This window comes from Danio rerio, chromosome 22 (genome assembly GCF_049306965.1).
Source record: "Danio rerio strain Tuebingen ecotype United States chromosome 22, GRCz12tu, whole genome shotgun sequence".
Lineage (NCBI taxonomy): Eukaryota > Metazoa > Chordata > Actinopteri > Cypriniformes > Danionidae > Danio > Danio rerio.
The window spans coordinates 22,209,850-22,234,090 of NC_133197.1; the positions used below are offsets into that span (position 1 = coordinate 22,209,850).

Genomic DNA, 24,241 nt, shown 5'->3' on the forward strand with positions numbered 1-24,241 from the left:
AGGATCTGTTTCCATTGGGAGACTCTAAAAACAGTGTTTAAAAGCAAGCCTCATGCTCTTCGCTTTCTATTATCCAAAATGCATACTTTCATAAGAGTTTATGTGAGAAAAATGTGTCAACGAATGGTACATCCACCAATTTGAAGGCAATGAATAAAGGTTATTTAAAGGGTTAGTTCACTAAAGACGAGCCGTTTTTCATCATTTACTCAACTCCATGTTGTTTCTAATTTTGTTTTAAAAGTATTTTAATAAGATAAAACATGTCAGGTTTCATTAAAATACCTTATTTAGTTTATTAGGTTGGAACACAAGGATGTGTACAGAAAAATAAAGAATTTAATGTTTTAGCCATTTAAAAGCAGAAAATGGAAGACAAAACAGGAAATTTTCAAGGAACAGGAACAATCTAAGATTTTTTATATCTTCACTTAAACATTAAAGATTTTTAGCTAAAACTGTGGTTCTTGTTGATTAAAAAATTTAGGTCAATGGCTAGCTTAGCTTTGATCATTGAATCAGATTAGACCATTTGCAACTTAAAATTTGATAATTTTTAAGTAAATTAAAACACAATTGTTCAACACTAGATGAGTTGTACAATTTCCAAGAAAAGTGAAGTTTCCCCTCACTTAAACATATACATATAGGCAACACAAAATGAATACCCATGGCTCATGATGATACATGTTTAAGTCCTTTAAAGTGAAATCAGCCTGTGCAAGAAATAAATAAAGTAAAATTTCTTGCACAGATCGATTTAGTTTTTTCCATAAGATCTTAATGTATCATCCTAAGCCAGGAGTATTAATTTTGTGTTGCCTGTACACATATTTTTGACTCATAAAGTGACAGTTATCAACTGCCATTCTTTTTGGATGGCCCAAGGATGAGTTAATTACAACCAAATTTACATTTTTAGGTGAACAATCCCATTAATGTTCTCCTATAGATGTATAACTCTCCTAACTAAAACCAAATCTAAAGCAAAGTTTAATGCGCAGGCTTACTTTGATGGAAGAGTGAGCGTAGAGCATGTCTTCCAGACTGAAGTGGCAGCAGTGGTTCAGCTGTTCCCTGCAGAAGTCCTGGATGAGCTGGAGATTGTACAGACTGTCTGCCAGCGACATGGTCTCGTTCAGGCAAATGTCTGCAAGTCAAAGATTCAAAGTGATACAAACTGATCAGGCGTTACAGATCATTCAGCCTATCTGTCAGGGCTCAGCCAATCACAGCGAAGACCATTAATCACAGGCTTTTAAATGACCGATCATGTGATTCACGTTGGTCTTTGGAGATAAAATGTAAATACATCCATCAGAGCCAGGATAATCAGGTTCACTGTTCTGGTTCATCACTGTGATTAGATCAACAGTGAGTTCTAGATGATTAAAGCCACAGAAAACAAATGTAAGTGAGTAGTTGTGGAGTATTGTATATAATTCAGAAATTAATAAATAAATATAAAAGAAAATCTAGATTTTGCAATGAATATTAAATACATTTACAGTATTATATATTGTTTCACAACAATTCTTATATAAAATATAATCTTATATAAGAACTCTAAATTAATCTTATATTAATTACATTTTTCCTTAAAGGTGCAGTAGGTGATTGTCTTCAGAAAACTTTTTGTTGTGCTAGTTGAAAGTCTCTTCATAGACCAATACGCTTATTTCACGCGGCCGCCATTTTAAAGAAACCAGAGGCTGTGGTGGGAAGAAACCCGGAAGTATAGGACCAGCACTGTAAACATTGCAGTTACATGCTGTGGACTACAAACCTCCAGCTGTTGCAGAGATTTCAAAATGCAGAAATGATGTAAACATCACTTTAATATCATTCAGTAAGTTTAATTTAAACAATTAAAAGCAATTTAGCATCAAACAACATCAAAATCTCTTTAAGAGTAATATGCTCTAGTGTCCTCCTATGCTTCAGTTCATAGCACTAGTTTAAACACCGTGGGGACGCTTTAGCCTATGCAATCCAGTGAGCGATTAAACACTGCAGTCCTCTGCAGCACACCCTCGTGTTGTCTGTAATAGTGTTGTCCCGGTACTGAAGTTTTAAAAACGTCCATTTCCCGCTAACATTCAAGCGCCACTGAGCACGTTTATAAACAGTGCTGATTTACCATAGTGTTCACCAGTGTATTTTTATATTCTGGGTAAGGGATAAAACTAAAAATGTTCATACAATTTAAATAGTGTCGGGACGATATTTCCTATAATTCCGACAAGTAGCTCAAACTGTCTGTCAGCAAATGCAGATTTGAGCTACTGCGCACCTGTTTTTACGCAGATCCGCCATTTGTGCATACACGTGCTGAGAGAGAGAGAGAGAGAAAGAGAGAGAGAGAGAGAGAGAGTAAAACACACTGAATCAAAACTTTTTAAAATCCTGAATCAATATTGGAGTTACTTTTCCACGCTGGAAGAAGGACGACACCATGGCTGAAGGATTTCTTTTAGACAGGTAATATTTTTTTTAACTATTTAAGTCATGCAAAGCTGATGTAGATGTTGTTACAAATGGGTTATTTGCACAGAAGTGTTGTTCAGCCACTGAAATCTCCCAATGAAAGATTGATGTGACTTTTTTAAGTTTCATAAGGTCTTTTTAAAGCATCAATAATGTAGATTTTTATTTACTTTAACAACAAAACATCAGTAAATAGAGCTATTCGGCCTAGCCTGCTTTACTGAGCTGAAGTTGGTTTTATATTCACATTGGTTCATTTTTGAACCATGGCAACCTGTGACTCACTCCCTATCTTGTTTACCGCTACTCTGAATATTCGGTCAGAAATAGCATGAAAGTTTGGCTTAGTAATGATTGTAATTCCTGCACGTCAAAGAGGGTTCTGCTGTCATCTTTAAAGTGCGTGCGCTCGTGTTTTCAGGCGTGGCTTTGGACAACAGAGGAGGGACTGTTTTTCAGAGATTTATGCTAACAGGTTAGCAATGTGGCAGATCCCCTACTGCACCTTTGAATCAGTATTGTCAATTTTTATATTACTCTCATTTTTATAAAATCATTAATACAAGTCATTATTTTATAGATAGATAAATATTGTGGATAAACAGAAATAACAATGTTATGTTATAGCATTTTACAAAAAATAATAAAATAGACAATAACAAATAATGTTTTTTAATGAAATGGTACAACAACATTGATCTTTATTCATTTTGTAATAATACAAAACTCAGTATTCAATCTGAGTTTTCAATTCAAGATATTATTTCTATTGTTATTAATTATCAATTATCAATTGTATTTTGTACAGTGAAAATATCATGTAATATATGCTAATCATTGGAATTAAAACATATTTTATAATATTTAACATCAAAATAATACACTAATTCTGTGAATTTAAAAAAGATTAATAAACATTTGTCTGTTGTATACTATTGTAAATATTAGGCAAAAATATGAATATAATAACATTTTTAAAATGAATACAATATTATTGTGATAAATGTGCTTTACTGATTAAATATAAAGGGTAAATTATTTAATGTTTTATGAAATTATGCAAAAATATAAATATAATAATGCTGTATTTACATTAATACTGTCATTATTTGTATTTTAAAATATAATATATTGAAATAAACAACAGTATGCATTTTGTGGCCAACCTGATTTTGCAACCCAGGTTCATTCTGGAAACATACCTCTTTATACACTTCTGGAGAGCACCAAATACGTCACTAGAGCTACGTTTTTTTTTTTTTTCTTTTTTGCAGTTTTTGTTTTCGCAAACACACCAGAGGCTGCTGTGTACGCTTTTTCAGATCTCAAATTTCTAGGGCATCCTGCTGTGCCTGCTGTTCTTACCAAAATCCACTAGATTTTTACCACGTTTTACCATATAATCACCCTGTTATTAACTTATATATATATATATATATATATATATACATATATATATATATATATATATATATATATATATATATATATATATATATATATATTTTTTTTTTTTTTTTTTTTTTTTTTGGCTTCTGTTTTTGTTTTACCTGCTTTCTGGAACCGTTTTTCAGCGGACTCGAACCCCGTCAACATGGTCATCTACTTTCTGTGTCTCAAGTCCACCGGCCCACATGGCGAGCTAACTAGACAAACTGTAACAGCGATACTGAGGTATCCAGGCAGCTGATGAACCCGTAAAGGAACAGCATCATACCGCCCTGTAGCGTTTGTTTAAAAAATGAAATGTAGCCATATGTACTTCTGGCTACATTTTTCACAATCTCCAGAAATGTATATAGGGGTGCGTTTTCAGATTGAGCCTGTGTTGTGATTTTAGCAAGTAGGACATGTTCCTGGATTAACATCTATGTTGATCCTGGAACAACATTCCAATCAAGAAATCAGAATTAAGGCATATGTTTACAGTTTATGTTAAGCTTCGACTTACAGTTAGGTTTATGATTAACATGATTGTTATGCAATTATATTCCCCCCTTATTTTGGGAATTATTTACAGTTATGGTTGGGTTTAGGATTAGGGAAAAGGTATGGATTACATTTCTGAACAAAAAATAGATTAACATAGATGTTAATCCAGGATCACAACGTGCTACTTTTTAGTAGCAAAAACCTATCTATTGTACAACACCAAGTTAGAAAAAGTTGGGACAGTATGGAAACTGCAAATAAAAAAGGGGGTAGTGATTTCCAAATTTACTTTGACACAAATATACAATCCATCATAGTTTACATCATTTTCTTGAATTCATATGTGGAGCATGTGTGTTATTTGTGCTCAGTATTGTTGCTGATTTTGGCAGGTTTGTGCACCTCTCAGGCTGACGGTGGTGGGGCAGTAGAAGTGCAGCAGGGCGGCGAGAGCACAGCCATCTGTGCTGTCCTTCAGCAGGTTGTCCACCGGAGGGATCCACGGTAAACACTTGGGCAGAACCTGCTCCTTCCTGTAACGCGCCTGGAGAAAACACACACCAACAGCGAGTCAGGAGAGTAAAACACATATTTGTGTACAATAACTATGGTTGTAGAGGTCTATTCAGTTGTATGGAATGTAAAATGTAAAAAAAAATAATTTAATTAACTAAAAGAAGTGGTGGATACCATGGATGGCAACAGTAGATCTATTTTTCTACTGTATGTTTATGGCAACAGTCAAAGATCCCCTGAAGTGCCTTGAAATGTGCAGCTTTGTGCGAGGATTCTGACGTCATTGCAATTGAAAGTTGAAATCAGGATGAGGCATGTTGAGTAGCTCCGCCTCATTTTTAAAATAGCCAATAGTGTTTAGTTTACTTCACAACTCTGCCAATCAAGGCTGTTAAGCTCTAGCACTTCATTCTGACTCATGTTAGCCTCAGTTTATAACAATAGTAAAGAGTCTATCATCTTTAACTTCTTTAATCGACTTAAACGTCATTATGAAATCAAAATGTACTTTTCATATGTATATAGTGCTTGTTATAAACGTATACACATCTTTTCACATCATAATCAAAAAAAAATTATAATAAATTGCCCTCATAATCTTTTATCCAATATTATAAATTTCCCTCTCCTTTGAAACTAATCTTAGATTAACATTTTGATACTAACACCCATAAATGGTTCATTGTATTGTCAGGGGGACTTGAATGAAGCTGATGACAATGAGGAATGAGGAATGTGGAAGTGTCTCCATGACAACAGAAATGAGACGCAAGCTTGAGATTGATCAGGCATCTGACAGTAGCACTTACAGGAACCAGCTTCATGTACCACTTGGTTGGAGACTTCAGGCGGTCAGAGAATGAATGAGAGAAAAGGAAAGAGTAGATACATCAGAGATCATTGAGACTAATTGGCTGTTCAAGTCCCATATAACATTAGGCCTGATAATTCCTTCTTTACCAGAAACAGGCATATAATAAAACTCTTACAATCTGAAGAAACCTTAGTAACTTTTTCAATAAAACAAATAAAATAAAATAAATAGATAAATAAATAAATAAATAAAATACAGTTAAATAAATAAAATAAAGTTCAATGAATGAATAAATAAAAAATAGTTAAGTAAATAAATAAAATAAAGTAAAATAAATACAAAAAAATTAAGTAAAATAAATAAAATAAATAAAGTAAAATAAATGAAATAAAGTAAAATAAATAAACAAATAAAAAAATAGTTAAATAAATAAATAAAATAGGTAAATAAAAATGTATTAAATAAAGTTTAATAAATAAATAAATGAAGTAATGCAATGAAGTAAATAAATAACAAAATAAATAGATAAATAAATAAAATAAAGTAAATTAAATAAACCAATAAAATAAAGTAAAATAAATAAATAAAGTAAAATAAATAAATAAAATAGTTAAATAAAATAAAATAAAATAAAATAAATAAAATAGGGAACTGACAAATACCATGACACCGATCCAGGCCCAGATATTTCCCAATCACATTTCTCTCCCTCTGTCCCACTTAACTTCATGTCATTCTACTGTCTTGTCAATTAAGGCAAAAATGCCAAACAACTCAATCTTTAAGAAATAGAAATAAATAATTTTTTTAAAAATCATAAAATATTAATAATACACTTGAATAATAATAATATACAATAAACATAAATAAAACACCTGATATTAAATCAAAATAATTTTTTACAGAATATTTCAGTATTTATTTTAAACACTTTATCTTATATCAAAGTAATATTAGCACTTTTTGAAATTCACAAAATGTATATTTAGTAACTGACATGAGGGCGTCATCAACTTGTCACTCACATAAAATCAACCAATAGCAAACCACCACAATCCAATCAATTCCCATTGGTCAAAATCAATTCCCGCCTAAAAGTCTTTCTTATTTGAGATCCCGTTTCACTCACAAAAGAGAAGGAAAGACGACAACATCGAGACAGAAATAGAAACCAAAATAAAAAAAAATTGTCCCGTTCACTGTCCCCTCTCCAGAGGACACCGTGTCCTGGTTCCTGCCATGCTTCTGCTTTTATTACAGTTTTAAGCTTCTCTCAAACTTCTCTCAAGGCTTAAAAGACTGGAATCAGGAACAGTATCATCAAAGGCATGCCAAAACATCTGCAGGGGTCCAAACCCGAAGAGCAGAAAAACTGACAGAAATTAAACCCCTGCGAATCACAATGTTAAAGCACATTTACCCAGGATGCCATAGAAAGACTGCAAACTTACAGGATTAGTCTTTTGCCTGCAGATTATGTCTAGAAACAAGAGTGTACTTTCGGCTGGGCAAAAAACCAACAAAAAAAGACCTGTTAATAACAGTGAATGTCCATAAGAGTGTGTTCGTTCTGTTATATATTAGCAGAGCTGTTATCATCTGTTGTGTTTGTGTGTCAGTCTGAGTGCTTTATGCCATGCTGGCTGTTGCAGGATGTTTATAATGTTGTGTAACTGCCTGACATTCCTCTTCAGCACTGATTGTGCCCGCACTGCCTCTCAAACTCACACATACACACACCGCCTATGAGAACTGACGGCTCTCATTAGCGTCAGATGTGTGTCCCCGGGACGGGTGAACCGAATACTGTCAGACGCCCAAAACAGTGCAGTCTGATGACTCTGCACTTCACACTCGCTCCGAATGTGACATTAAATGATAAGCTCACCTAGAAATTAAAATGTAGTCATCATTTACAGACCAATGTGTTGTTGCTATGCTGTACACACCACACAATCTGATTTTTATTTTAAAGTGGCGTGCTCTTATACTATATGATATAGCGCAAGTGAATAAGCAATCAGTCTTGTGGATTTTTTTTTTAATTAAAGATAAAAAAGTATCACAGATTCAACCAGAACAAGTAAATTGGTTGTGTCAGCACATGCAGTTTTACCATGTCAATTGGTCAACAAGTTGTTATATTTGTGCATATGTGATGAACTGGTACATTGTATATACAGTACATATACTATAAATCCTGTTTAGAATTGCCGTCTCCAGTTGGTCAATCCGTGCGTTCGTGTACTACAGGAAAACATTCAAAATCGTCCCACAACTTGGTCAATTTGTGTTTTGTACACATCATTTTTTTAAATAGCTGTGTAAACAATATCAAACTGTATGTTTATTCATACTAAAGATAATATTAATAATTGGCACCTCAACGTGATTCAACTGTGCATTTCTACGAACGTGAAAGAAAGATGTTCAAAACTGAAACGCTTTTAAGATTCATGCCTCAAGATGGTCAAATAGCACCTTCATACTTATAAAAGAAGTGTTACAAATATCCAATTCAAGACGGTCAAAATGCGCATTCACACCTACAACAGAAACATTCAATACTTCCAACTGAAACAGACAAATTGCACATTCACAATTACAAAAGAAACATTAAATATTTTCAACTCAAGATGGTCAAATTGTGCATTCACACTTACAAAAGAAATGTTTAAAATTTCTGACTGAAGATGGTCAATTAGTGCATTCACACTTATAAAAGAAACGGTGAAAATTTCCAACTCAAGGTGGACAAATTGTGCATTAACACTTACAAAAAAACATTTAAAATTCACAACTTAAGATGGCCAAATTGAGCAATCACGCTAACAAAAAAGTTTCAAATTCACAACTCAAGACAGCCAAATTGGGCATTCACACTTACAAAACAAACAAACAAAAAAAAAATGTTTAAAATCACAACTCTAAAGGATCCAATTGCGCATTTACACTTGCAAATGAAATGTTAAACATTTTCAACTTAAGACAGTCAAATTGCGCATTCACAATTACAAAAGACACATTTAATAATTCTAACTTAAGACAGTCAAATTTAGTCAATGGGGAGGAAATGTCCTCGAACCGGGATTCGAACATGGTACATCCTAACGTGCTACTGCATCATATGTCAGCGCGCTAACCACTAGGCTATTGCGCTGACAAAACATTTAAAATTTTTAACTGAAGACGGTCAAATTGCGCGTTCACAATTAAAAAAGAAACGTTTAAAGTTTACAACTCAAGATGGTAAAAATTAGCGTTCACAATTTAAAAAGAAACATTTAATATTTCCAACTTAAGGCGGTCAAATTGCGCATTTACCCATTAAAAATTAAACGCTTAAAATTTCCAAATTAGTGTGGTCAAACTGCGCATTCACCCTTACAAAAGAAAAATTAATTATTTTCAACTCAAATCAGACAAATTGCATATTCATTATTACAAAAGAAACATTTAACATGTTCAACTCAAGATGGTCAAATTGTAGGTTTACACTTTCTAAAGAACTGTAAAATATTTGCCCTGAGATAAACTGTGCATTTACACTTACTAATGTTCTATTTTTTTCTTGAGATTGTCAAACTGTGCATTTATACTTATTAGAGAAGAGCTGAGCATTTGCACTTATTAAAAAAACACAAAAAATGTCCACCTCAAGTTGGTCAAACTGTCCATTTATACTTACAGTAACGTCCAAAACTGCCACATCAAGAATGTCAAAAAACTTACAAAAACTTTCATATTATTTTGCCTTGAGCTGGTCAAAAAATACACTGACACCACGATATAGTCAAAGAGCGTGTCTGTGTACTAAAAAAAACACACTGAAAAAATTGTGGCCGCAACACAGTCAAATTGTATATAAACAATAGAAATTCATGCATTTTTCCTAAGGACTTTTGACCCTGATGGCCTTAAAAATAAGCTCACAGCATCGCATCTGCTTAGAACATGGTATAACACATGAAATTTCAGTTTGTTTTTCACCAAACCCCTGAAAGGTGTCACATCAGATCATGCTGTGATACTTCTCTAAGCTAAAAGGCAGTAGTTATTTTTTGCCATTACATGAACTAGCACAAGCAGGACATTTGTTGAAATTTCTTCTTTATTATATCAACACAATGGTAAGTAAATCAGAATTGGATCAACCTTGCTATTTTAAACATAGAATTACTGCTTCTATGTAATAATTGCTATTGCTATCTATTTAATAAAGGACACGGTGTACATAAACACTCTTTTCCTTTAGTGAGAAGGTAAAACAAGGTGAAAAACTGACGTCATCCCACCATGTTCGCCAAATATACTGTCAAATCAGGACAAGAAGATAAAATGCTAAACGTTTTAGACATGATTCAGCAAACATCGCTCTTCCATCAGCCTGCTGGAGCGTCTGCATGAGGAATCAGCAACACTGTGATTCAGCAAAGTCAGAAATACCCTGCAACTGCAGTATGTTACAAAACACGACAACACAAGTGATGATGTCCGGCAGCGTCCTGTGAACTCATGTCAACTCAGACAACACTTACTGAACAATCCTACTTCCTTTCTGACAAGAATGTGAAGTAGCAGACTAATATTAATAGTTAATAACAAATTTTATTTGTTATGTTTTCAAGTCTTTAATAATGTTTAATGTTCCATTTGTATAAACATTTAAGGCTCTATTTTGACGGTTCATGCGCAGAGCACAAAACGCAGGGCGCAAATGCTTTCAGGGCGTGTCAGAACGCATTTTTGCTAATTTAAGGATGGGAAAATCCGCTTTGCTCCGTGGCGCATGGTCTAAAAGGGTTCAGTTTATTTTCTTAATTAGTTATACGTGTGTTTTTGATAATAAACCAATTAGAGGTAAAGTAAGTAAAGTAAGTTCACTTTCGCTTTTGCTCTCGTGGATAGGGAAACCTTTACGCACAGACATCAATTAGCCTATAAATAATTAATTTTGTTTGTTAAGCGCAAAGATTTGTTTCAAAACTATTTCTAAATTCAGTTCTAATTTCCAGCAAACAAATAAATGAACAATAATAACCAAGTGTGGTCAAAATACTGAGTTATTTCCAAATACACCTGCCATGCCCGATATGGTCTAAAACTTGACAGGTGGACAAATCTAAGCTTATTTTTAATAAAACAAATATAAATACGGATATAATAAAAAATACTGCTAATAATAATAACATTATACAAAAGCAAATTGAATGAACTGAAAAAGCTTCCCGAGATGAAGAAAGTATGACGGCAGTGGTTTTTAAATTCATGTAGGCTAGAAATTAATATGTTTTGTAATATTTTAATCATTTATATCCTATATATATATCCTTATTATATATATATATATATCTATATATATCTATATATATATATATATATATATATATATATATATATATATATATATATATATATATATACACATACATATATACATATATATATATATATATATATATATATATATATATATATATATATATATATATATATATATATATATATATATATATATACACTTAATATATTATATCTTTTTCATATGTAAAGATATTTGTGTATTGCTCTACATCTTGTGTGTAGTGTGTAAGCCAGGCGCACTTTGCGCCAGACAATAGACCGACTTTGTTCTGGTCTAAAGAGGGACGGTCTGCCTTAAATAAGTTTTAGGGAGTAGGTGATTGGTTAAGGTGGCAAAGTGAGGCGTGGTCCCACTGCCGAACCTTTGTTAACAAGTTTTGAAACCTACCTAAACTGCAATAAAAATCATATGACATGAATCCATGTTAATTTAGTCAAAACACATGTATTCATATTTAATAAACAAGACATATATCATTTAGCATAAAAAATACTGAAATAACAATATAACGACTGACAAAACCTTTAGGCGATGAGTTAAAGTATTGCAATCCTTTTGCTTTGTGTTTAAAATTGTAAATTTAGATTAATTTAAAATTAATTAAGCATTGTATTTTCCTCCCAAATATGTATGCGCATTGTTGATCAGAATAACCTGTATTTGAAGCATTTCATGTCTGCAGAACGTTTTAAGCAGATTTCAGAGACATGCAAGTACTCATTATGACCAAAAACAAATCCATCTTTTTGTATCTTCCTCCCCCAGATGAAAGCGACGGTTGAGTCACTGCTGATTCAGAGCGAGAGCAGAAAGTGCACATTTACCTTTGGATTCTCAACAGGCTCTGCGTTCTGCGCCTCCATCCGCCTTTGCTCCTGCATTATGATTTCCTTCAAGTATTCATTCACCTTGAAAAAAAAGAGTAAAACAGAAGAGCCTTTGAGGATCTGTGCATTAAAAAAACATCACTGCCATTATATTCAGTCCAAACACTTCTGTTTCCCTTCTTATGTTAACTTATTTAAGCTTATATTATATTATATTATATTATATTATATTATATTATATTATATTATATTATATTATATTATATTATATTATATTTTATTAAAACGCAAAATTAAAATCTATTTATTAAATGTTGAAAAAAATATCTAAACAAAACACTTGCTTTAAAATGTATTTTTATTTGTGTATCTTGGTCTAAGATTTTTAAGTCATGTTACTTTTAAAATTAAAAGTGCGACAAATACACTAATTTCAAGTTTATAACAAATTCTGCATTTGCATTTAAATAAATATCCCTGAAATGTGGAAATGTAGTCCTTCATGGTCTATTTAGCATGTGTGTGTGTGTACATTTACAGTAGTGTCTGGATTTAGGCTGACGGTACAGCTGGCCTGCAAAGGAATGTAAACAAATATCCAGAAACGTCCCTTCGTAGACGGTCAGAGATGCCCAGAGAGACAATACAGGGACAGGAAACTAAGTCATGTTATAAGAGCAAATTCTTTAATTTTAGGCTCATATTGGGTTATGGTGTTAAAAAAAACTGGATGTAAATGCTAAGATCCACATCAAATCTTAAAATGCACATTAAACTGCTTGTTTCACACATTTGATCTCTTTATGAACATGCTGAAGTTGTTTTGTTGTCAGAGTTTTTGGGGAACAGAAATCTCTCTCTTTTTTTTAAATTATCCTCATTTGTGTTCTGACGATGAATAAAAGTCTTACAGGTTTGGAATGACATAAAGGTGAGTTTGTTTTTTTTTTGGGAGGGTGAATTAACATAAATTGCATTAATGTAAATATTTAGGCCAAAACTGATATTTGTTTATAACTCAAAGCCGATAACCAATATGTAGACTGATAATTGTACCACTTATGAATATAAAATTATAACAAAAAAAGAATTCTAAGCTTAATATCAAAAACAAAAGTCAAACAAATACAGTGGAGTGACTTTATTTTAAGCTATTAGAAACAACAACAAACACATCTAGAAACATTTAAACCTTTCTTTTTGCAAAATCATTAACAAATTGCAATTCTGAAGTCCTCTTCCTTCGCAGAGAAACCCTGCACACTGCTTACATCTTGTCTTTCCTTAAGCAAAGACATTACAGTTTTCTCAGTGGCATTGGTGCATTTCTCACAACACTATTTACAATTGCACAACAGTTAATGCGTTTCACAAAACAATTAGTACAAACTGCAAAACCTAGCTGATAACCTGCAAAAGCGGGTCACTTGCTCAAAATGGAGAGTTCATTCCTCAAAAGCAAGTATTGAGGTCAATGGAAGTGTCAGTGTCGTCAAGAAGAAAAGTCCTGACACCATTGTTAGTCAAATGGCTTTGTCCTGTTTCATTATGTCAGTTTACTCTGGACATTTAATCCAATGCAAAAAAGTCTGATTTTGGTGACACTTTCAGAAAATGCTCAAGACAGCACTATATACTATTTGCACAGCCATTTGAAAAATACAGTAAAGTTAGACATCACTGCATTTAGTGAGGCATCTGAGTACAAGACACTGAATATGAATGCTTCACATTTTTACTGCATTTTCTCTTTGCAATTCTAATTTATTCACAGCATTGTGCAAAAGAATAAACACACCCTTATTTACAACAAACATAAACTCCCATTGGGTAGAGCTGTGCACAACTGTAAACAATACTGCAGTACATACTGGAACTGAACCTACATCACACACAGGTCTGTGATCATTCATGAAATTATTCAATTTAGAAGACATTTTCAGGGGAAAAAATACTTGATTTTTTAAATAAAATTAGCTTGACAGATTTGACAACTAGTTTAACATTTTTGTCTTTAATGACTCAAGTAATGAAATGAGGACGATTAGTTTTATATGGATTGACTATTCAGCATTCACAAGTTCAGTTAGTTTTGACTGACATGACATAAGCAAATGATAATGTTATAAACAGCAGAGAGTTGTATGAAAGAAATTGATGCATGTCCAAAAGCATTCACAATTTGTTGGAAGGAATGAGAAACTGCTACTAAGATGTGCATGAATGTCTAATTGTTTTGAGAAATGCATTACCTGTTGTGCAAATGTAAATAGCGTTAAAAGAAATGCACCAAAGCCACTGAGAAAAACTGTAATTAAAACATTTTTATCTGCCGATACCGATATGGTAGCTGATATTTTAGGAATTAACACTTTAAATTCACAACTTTGAATACAAAGGATACATAGCTTGTGTCAAGGTGCTTTTCCAGTGCATACTATGGTGCAGTTTGATTTGGTACGATTACTTTTGGGGGCTTTTCCACTGCTTTCCATCTAGTATGAGGGGTGAGGCTACACAAGGGGCAGACAAAAAGGTTTTTACTATATAAAGCCCTACATTGAAAACGTATGTAAGGTGGATTGAAAACGCAATTTAATGCATTGGTTACTGTGAGCTTTGTGAGTTTTTGAAAAATGTCCAACTATAGCTTATGTGTGCTTATTTTGTTTTTAACTCGATTTGAGGAAACAGCATCAGCTCTGAAAATGAAGGCAATCGCTGTCAGGAGTCTTATAATAAATGTGTTTATCTTGTTTTCAGCATTAAATAAAAATCCTTAAATAAAATCTGAAAATATTTGCTAATATTTGAAAATCACACGAGGGCAAATAATTGACTTCAACTGTAACAATAAGTATAACGATAACAATAATTAAATCCAATTTAAACATGCAAACCCAGCTGAGAAAAACTGGACTAAAGAAATCTGAAAGATACAAAAAGCGCAGTAGAAAAGTGGCTTTAAAAACATGAACAAGACAATGTCATATCAAAGCATTATGCATAATTGTAGTATTGAAACCTCCCAAAATGACCTTATTCATCCAGCTCGTGACGGCATCCTCTGTGTCGTAGGGCACGTCTCCGTCTGGATAATCGGTGGAGTATTGGTGCATGCAGGCCATCACCTTCTCCACGCTCACTGTCTCCACTGTATACGCCATCATCAGAGTGTCGATCATGGCCAGGTGGGCGCTCTGTGAACCACAAATCAATAAAAGCATTGTTAAACTCTCATTGTTAAACTGCAACTCTTCAATACCCAGTCAGTCATTGTCTCTGGAGTGTGTTGTGCTGGAAACAGCAGTGTTTATCCCCTGTTGCTTGACCTAATTTTTCATAGAGAAGACAGTTACTCAAAATTAAAGAAATGATATGTTGAAAGTAGGGATGTACAATTTAGCAAAAACCAGACATTTCGATATTTTGTTTTTGTGCGATATATATTGTGATATGAATACAATTTCACCAGATGGCTTGAACAACTCTATTTGCAAAGAATTTATTCAGTTAGATTGATTGGAGTGAATTTGTAAAGGTGTGACTCAGGTATATAAATGAATCAACAAATCCAAGCAAGAATAATTGCAATACAGCACAAAAAAAGTAAAATAATCAGTGCTACATTGTTTTCCAGAGTCAAACAGTATTCAAGTAGAGAAATTGAATAATGAAATGTACAATAAAACTAAATAGTCTTCATTGCATTAATAATTCAGTCAAACTATTCTTCGTTAACATCACAAATGTACTTTTTTGTGCTTGAATGCTTTAAACTCTCTTGAAATGCCTTTAAATCCCATGCAAATGATAAAGATTCACTCTGTTATGGTAATATTTGCAATGACTCCACAAATCTCATGTATTCTTAATTGTTGTGCAGTTCAACTATAATCCCATTCCTAACTCAACATTGCAGATCCTGCGATGTGACTATTGTGTACACACACATTGCAACATTGATGCTGAAATGATATATGAAGTTGGTGCTGAAGTTGGTAGTTGAGGTGAAGCAATTCCATCCAAATGTCAACCTTTCAACCAAAAAGTTTTAACCAAAATAGCAAAACCCTTTCAAGGTCTTTTGTGTAGACTTGTATTTTACTGTACTGTAAAAATACTCAAAAATGTAAATGTTTTCGAACAATTATATTGCTTTTAACTAACTCAGACAAGTGCCGATTTCACATCTGTAACATCCATAACCAAGCTTTTTCCTCATAAATGCAAAAACGTTTGTTCTACAGTGAGCCAACACTTATCCTTTTAATGAGCATTATTTCTTGTTGGTTGTGCAGTTTAATTCACAGAATTTCTACAAAGTACGTTGTATACTGTCAACTCTGGTCACATCCATATCCCTCATTTAAAATGTAAAAAATGTAAGTTTATGGGCTCTATTTTGACGGTCCATGCGCAGAGCAGGGCGTGTCAGGACGCGTTTTTGCTAATTTAAGGACGGGAAATCTGCCTTGCGCTTCGGCGAATGGTCTAAAAGGGTTGAGTTTATTTTCTTAATGAGTTATAGGTGTGTTTTAAGAATAAACCAATTAGAGTCTCATCTCCCATTCCCTTTAAGAGTCAGCTGCGTCGCGCCAAGAGCGCATTCGCTATTTACAGGACGCAAAGTAAGTCTAAGTGGAAAAAATGAGCATTTCACAAGCAAACAGTTAACAGTTTTTTTTTAAACAGAAAACTGTTAAACAGAGCATCTACTGCTCTGAGAATGAGAGATAAATGATCTACTTTCACTTTCGCTCTTGGATAGGGAAACCTTTACGCACAGACATCAATTAGCCTATAAATAATTCATTTCGTTTGTTAAGCGCAAAGATTTGTTTCAAAACTATTTCTAAATTCAGTTTTAATTTCTAGCAAACGAATAAATGAACAATAATAACCAAGTGTGCTCAAAATACTGAGTTATTTCCAAATACACCTGCCATGCCCCATATGATCTTAAACCTGACAGGTGGGCAAATCTAAGCTTGTTTTTAATAAAACAAATATACATATGAATATAATAAATAATACTGCTAATAATAATAACATTATACAAAAGCAAATTGTTATGAATGAACTGAAAAAGCCTCCCGAGATGAAGAAGACATAAAAGCAGTGATTTTTGATATTTATGTAAGCTAGAAAATAATATGTTTTGTAATATTTTAATCCTTTATATTTATATCCTATATATTCTTATTATATCCTATATATATATATCCTTAATATTTAAATTTTTTCATATGTAAAAATGTTCGCCTATTGCTCTCTTGTGCGTATTAAGCAGTGCGTAAGCGAGGCGCAACTCTGCGACGGAGTTTAGACCGGGTTAGTTTTGGTCTAATGAAAAATCTATTATAGTTTCTCAAAATAGCAACGCGCCAGCGGTCCACCTCAGAACGCCTTCTTTTTTAGACCAGAACAGCTATGGGCGCACAAATGAGCGCTAATGCATTTGCTATTTAAACAGCGTAGCGCAATGCCTCAAAACGACTCTTGCGCCAAGCTGAAACTAGCAAAAGACTATTGCGCCACGTCTTGCGCCAAAGCCCAAGTGAACACCTCTTCCAACCAGGCCAGGGCCGGGCAACTGAACATTTCAGAGCACTTCTCAAACGATCCGGGAAATGGGCCTGGGCACGGTTCGGATAGCATAGTTTAAGTACGCCCTTAAGTGACTCTAAACGTGGTTGTTGGCATCTTAGTTTTTAAGAAACTTTTGATCTACTGGGATTTTCACACACAAGCATCTCTACAGTAGGGCTGCACAATATATAATTTCAGCATTAAAACTGCAATGTTATCGATCGCAATAGTCACACTGCAAAATATGCAATGTTAAGTCTATTATAGGTCAATGTTGAGTACTATAATGCAGTGGTTCCCAACCTGGGGTCCGCGCCCCCCTAAGGGGGGCGCCAGAGTTCACAGGGGGGGGCGCGGGAGAGGATAAGTATTGAAGTAGAAAAAGGCATAAAAATGGTCCACTATTATAAAGGGCTTTGCAATTAATCGAAAATCCGATTTGGATTTCGGTTTCAAACGATTATAAAAAACATTAATCGAGATAAATGATTATTGCATCATATTTCGCCACAGTTGTACACGTGTTGCTCTTAAAAGGGCGAAAGAGCTTATGTGTGTGTGCAGCACGATCACGCAGTAAGAAGCATGCAGCCGGTCAGCATTCACTCTCATTCGCACACTGAGACGAGCAGAGGAGCGCAGACATCTAAAGTCATCTTAACGTGAGCGCTTTAATGGTCAAATAGGTGTCAAAACGCGGTGTTTAGGGATTATTAACATTAACCCTCATTTGTATAATAAACAAACGAGTTGAGGATCAAAAGACGTGAAAGAGAAACCATTAAAGATACAGCACGCTATAATCCTTCTGCCGCCTGTTTTTATCATTATTAAACAAACATAACGAGAAAACCCTCGCTGCTCTTGACTGAAGGAATGCTGTAGCTAAAGTGTTTTTCTTACAGTGAAGATGCTTAAAGCACAGTTTGTTTCATATTTTTATTCTATTGTATTCATTTCTCTTTCCTTTGCAGGGTGGAAAATAACTGTATGTATACAGTTGAAGTCAGAATTATTAGCCCTCTTGAATATTAGCAAACCTTTTCCTGCCCAATTTCTGATTGATGATAACTTGATAACTTATTTCTGAACATAATAGTTTTGATATCTCATTTCTAATTACTGATTTCTTTTTGTCTTTGCTATAATGACAGCACATAATGTTTTACTAGATATTTTTCAAAATACAAGCATTCAGATTAAAGTGCAGTTCAAAGGCTTAATTAGAGTAATAAGGCAAGTCATTATAACGGTAGTTTATTCTGCAGACAATCAAAAATAAATATTGCTTAAGGGGGCTAATAATATTGACCTTAAATTGGTTTCAAAATGTTTAAACCTGTCTTTATTCTAGCTAAAATAAAACAAATAGAAGAAAAAATATTATAGGAAATACTGTTAAAATTCCTTGCTCTGTTAAACATAATTTGGGAAATATTTATAAAAAAAAAAAAATCTCAGGAGCGCTAATAATTTTGAACTTAACTGGCAATGGTTTTGAATAATCGTGATTACAATTATGACCAAAATAATCGGGATTATGATTTTTCCCAAAATCGAGCAGCCCAAAAAAATAAAAAATAATCTAAACACATGATTAAAATTCCAACATAATAGTGAAAATAATTAAAATGAATAACTTTAAATAATTATTTAAATTTTGCTCACTCGCGCAATCTGCTTGTCAACGTATCGTAAAGGCAAAATCAAAACAAAAATGGCAGACAAACGTAAATGCAGTGATTCTTCAGAGGCGAAGAAAAAGATTAGACAGTATGACAAAGCCTACCTAAATTTTGGTTTTATTGAAGGCCAAGACAAGTTAAAACTGATTAATTAATATTTTCTATACATATTACTATATATTAATATTACACAAACACACACACACACATATATATATATATATATATATATATATATATATATATATATATATATATATATACACACACAGTACATATGTGTGTGCATGCGTGCGTGCGTGCGTGTGTATTTATATGGTGGGGGGGCTCCAATGTTTGTATATGTTTATTGGGGGGGCCCCAAAGAAAAAGGTTGGGAACCACTGCTATAATGTATCATTTGCATGTGATTAGAGGCCTATGACTTAGTATTGTACCATTAGTAACTGTAAGATTTGGAAAACAATACAACGATATTTCATAACGTAACATTTTCTTTATTGTATTTATCTATGCTTTTACTTTGATTATTAGATTCTATGCAGCAGATGCACACACCAACAGAATCATCCCAATCCCAACAATTATACATTCTTTCCAAATGGATATTCAAGCCATCTGGTGAAATTGTATTCATATTGCAATATACATCGCAGACTTACAAAATATCGCAATGTTACATTTTCAAAATATCATGCAGCCCTAGTTTATACAGAAAAGGATCTGACAAAAAGAAAATATAGAGTGAGCAACTAGTATGTGGCTGATAAAGCTGATGCCAGAGGACAATGGTTCGATCTGACAGAAAGGCAGCTGTAAATGTGATAATAAAGTCTTTAACCTCATCCTCAATTCATCCCTTTAAAATAAAAAAGCAAAACAGCAGATTGTCCCAGTCACGGCCACCAGTTCCTCTGTGTACAGGCAAATAAAAAGAACCTACCACCCCATCCTGACCACAAATTAATACATGTCTGTCTTCTTAAAAGGCTTGTGTGCACAGAGAGATAAGACACTTTAGGAGGGTATTGATTTTGTTTCGCTGAAAGTAAACCTTGGGGAAAGGAGCTGCTGCACAGTGGGTAAACAGTAAATCAGGAAACACTACAAGACGAATTGAGCACATCTGATAGACAGTGTTACAGTGGCGGCCCTTTCAGTTAACTGAACATCAATGTTTTTAAAGGCAGTCAAATGATTGTATAGCTGTAAATATTACTGGATAATTTCTAAAACTTTTTTTCTTTTCTTTCTTGAGCTCCTAAGCAAAGGTAAGTCTTTTGTGAGTCAATCTTGCATTACTGTCACTTTTCGCTAGTCTACATTTTGCAAGCTGTCAGAATACATACAATTTAAAAACATTGAGTCTTCCCAACTCAGATCTAAAAACAGGCAAATTTGAGCTGTACCGCATTTCAAAGTGCAAAAAAACTTTAAAAAAAAAACCCCTGATTTTGTTTACCTAAATCTTCTCTATCATGTCAGATCTTGGCATGAGATTACTATGCGCCTTTTTATTTTTTATTAGAATATGCTAAAAGGTACATAAATTGGGATCATACAAATACAAAGAAATATCAACGAAAACAACAAAACAACAACAACAACAGTCAGGTACTGGTAGGTGCGTATGTGTGTGTGTGTGTGTGTGTGTGTGTGTGTGTGTGTGTGTGTGTGTGTGTGTGTGTGTGTGTGTGTGTGTGCATGTGTATGTGAAGGTAACTTGGTGGACAGGTTAAAGTACATACATAAGGGACAATAACAGTCAATAAATGAAGAAAACATAATTGATTTGATTTGAGACAACATGAAGGAATTAAGTTAACTTAGTAGTTAATACCAATTTAAGTGGACTGAACATAACCCAGCCTCGGCTCAGTTGGTGTTTCAGTGTGGAGTTTTCATGTTCTCCCTGCATGGGTTTCCTCCGAGTGCTCCGGTTTCCCCCACAGTCCAAAGACATGCGGTACAGGTGAATTGGATAAGCCAAATTGTCCAGAGTGTATGAGTGTGTTTGTGGATGTTTCCCAGAGATGGGTTGCGGCTGGAAGGGCATCTGCTGCGTAAAAACGTGCTGGATAAGTTGTCGGTTCAGAATATGAATGAATGAATGAACATAACACAATTTGTTGTTTTAGGTTGTCCCAAAAAATCCTCATAAATTGCAATTTTAAAAAAGTGGTTTGAACAAACGTCATTTTCTTAGGGTAGTGATGATTCTATATCTTAGGATGTTTTGTTTATGCACTTGGTGTTAAAATGTTTTATATTAGATAACTGTAGTGTCTTCAAGCAAATTTGTCACTTTTTTTTTCAAATTTGTCACAAGCATATTTGTGATATTATGATACTTTTTAAAAACAAATGAAATATATCTTTATTGTTATATGGATACATTTTTCATTGCTGAATCTTCATTGCTGTAGATTTAGGTTTTTTTTGTCACAAAGAATAATAGATTATATTTCTAACCCATTTTTGGGTTACAATTCAATCCAGCATAGTAGTTATTTTGAACAAAAACTTGGTTTAAGTAATACAACTAGGGCTAAACAATATAGAGTTTCAGCATCATTATCGCAATGTGCTGATCACAGGATATACATTGTTGAGTTCATAAGTTGGGATTATATTTGAGCAAGAACCATAATTTCAAAAACATGAGATTTGTAGAGTTTAAGCATAATAAAAATGTATCATCCGCATGTGTTTTCAAAACCTGTGACTTTGCATTCAGGCACAAAAAATGTTTACTTTTTATAAGTTTAATAAAGATTTATCTTACTTACCTATTTACAGTGAAGATTTTACAGTGTTTTTACATGTAATCCTTCAATTTCTGTCCCTGAATAATGTTTCTAAATGAAACCATAAAGCACTCTAAATATATGTACATTTATTTTTGTTTTATTGTACTGATCTGTTAAATGTATCTATGCTTATATTTTATGAATGATTCACACCCAGACTAATCCCAAATCAGTCTAAATTAATGAATTCTTTCCGAATAGAGCTATTCAAGCTAATTGGTGAAATTGTATTCATATTGCATTAATATTGCAGATAAATGTAATATTGCAAAGTCATATTTTTCTAATATTGTCCAGCCCTAGATACAGCCCAAGTTGTTGGGTTAAACCAACATAAGCTGAGTTGTTTTCAACCAATCGTTTTTTGATGCGTACTGTAGTCATCGTATTGCTCATAGATGCAGAAGACATTGGCAAGCAAAGACGTTTTTACAGTTTTTTTTTTTTTTTGGAGCTTCACTGTTGAATCACTGAAGTCACATGAAATATTTTGATAATGTTTTTGGTTTCTTTTCTGAACTTTAAACGCCTCTGGACTGTTGTTGTCTATGGAGGATGAGAGAGAGAGATCTAGGACGTTATCTAAAATATCATAATCTGTGTTCCTCATAAAGGTTTTAAACCATAAGAGGGAGAGTAAATGATGAGGTAACTTTCATTTTTAGGCGTACTATACCTTTAATGTTTAGGGGTTTTTTTTGCGTTGCAAGCTGGATTTGAACCCATGTATCTTGTACGAGCACCAATGCTCAATATGCCTAAAGTGAAATCATTCATTCATTCATTTTTCTTCGGCTTAATCCTTTAGTCCTTAGTCATCAGGGCGCACCACAGTGCAATGAACCGCCAACTTATCCAGCATATGTTTTACACAGCGGAGGCCCTTCCAGCTGCAACCCAAATTCACACACATACTACGGCCTATTTCGTTAATTCAATTCACCTATAGCGCATGTCTTTGGACTGTGGGGAAAACCAAAGCACCCGGAGGAAACCCACATGAACACAGGGAAAACATGCAAACTCCACTCGAACCAGTGACCTTCTTGCTGTAAGGCGGCAGTGCTAACCACTGAGCCACCATCAGTCATGTATTTATAATCATGTTCTAGTTAAAGATGTAAAACAAACGCCAAATGAGGCCAATATATAAACCAAACCACATGAGCCCAAATAGCTGTAGTGTCTTTAAGTAAATTTGCCTATGGAGGATGAGAGAGCTTCAGGATTTCATCTAAAATATCATAATTTGTGTTACAAGGATTTATAAAATTTTCAGGGGTATTTAAGAAAACATGAGGGGAAGTAATTAATAACAGAATTTTCCTTTAACCCCATTAAACAAATCACCGCAGGTGCAATGAATGATCATAACTAAAAGGAATCTAAGTAATGGAAGTAATGGAAGTATTTTGTAATTTTGATCTTCTTTTTGTGCTTCAGAATAAATGTAATTCACATCTCATAAATTAATCTTATTGTTTCCATTTTATTTAGCACTGCACTTTTTGCTGCCTGGCAAACTTTCAGACCCTTCGCTGTAAATATAAGCACTCACTGAGCTGAACAGGTAGTTCAGAATGTCACAGCGCAGCTTTTCTGTCAAATCAGACGCGTATGAATGCAGTTAGATGGAAGGATTGGCTCTGACGGACCCCAGTGACACTGAGTTATGCTGTTCAGTCAGCGATTTTCTCCCTTGAGTGGGTCTGATTTCCTCTCCACATGAGCTGTGACACTCCCACGTCTCATCGCAGGAATAAAAACAGAAGATAGTCAGTTGCGTAAGAGCCGGGTTTCTCGTTTAAGCTGATTGCACTTATAAATCCTTTTATTGATTCAATATTTTGCAGTCTGAATGGTCAGAGAGTGTGTAATGATTTGATCTTGTGGCCTTTTCATAACAGCTTCACAGCAGGGTTCAAACCATCAAAGATTTATTAATTCAGCCATTTACTCACTCTTCACTTGTTTAAAACCTATTTCTTTCCTCTGCTGAAGATGTTTTGAAGAACGCTTGCTGTTAGCTGGCACCCGTTGACTTACATAGTATTTTCTTTTCCCTACAATGTAAGTTAATGGGTGGCAGCAACCAGCATTCTTCAAGATACATTTTTTTTGTGTTTAACCAAAGAAAGAAAATCATAAATGTTTAAAACCAAATAAAAAAAGAGTAAATAATGAGGTTTCATTTTTGTGTGACATATCCCTTT

General features: G+C 33.8%; 1 protein-coding gene across 5 annotated transcripts in view; it reads right to left on the reverse strand.

Annotated features, from left to right (window-relative positions):
• Positions 1–24,241, reverse strand: part of camsap2a (calmodulin regulated spectrin-associated protein family, member 2a) — a 74,283-nt gene that overhangs the window by 17,547 nt on the left and 32,495 nt on the right. For 2 of the 5 annotated variants that reach the window (XM_005170467.6, XM_009296260.5), the window contains exons 3-7: positions 14,980–15,141; positions 11,939–12,022; positions 5,745–5,777; positions 4,822–4,963; positions 1,011–1,150 (exon numbers count right to left, since the gene is read on the reverse strand). In XM_005170467.6, coding sequence (XP_005170524.2) covers positions 1,011–1,150; positions 4,822–4,963; positions 5,745–5,777; positions 11,939–12,022; positions 14,980–15,141 — 561 coding nt within the window. 5 annotated transcript variants of the gene reach the window in all.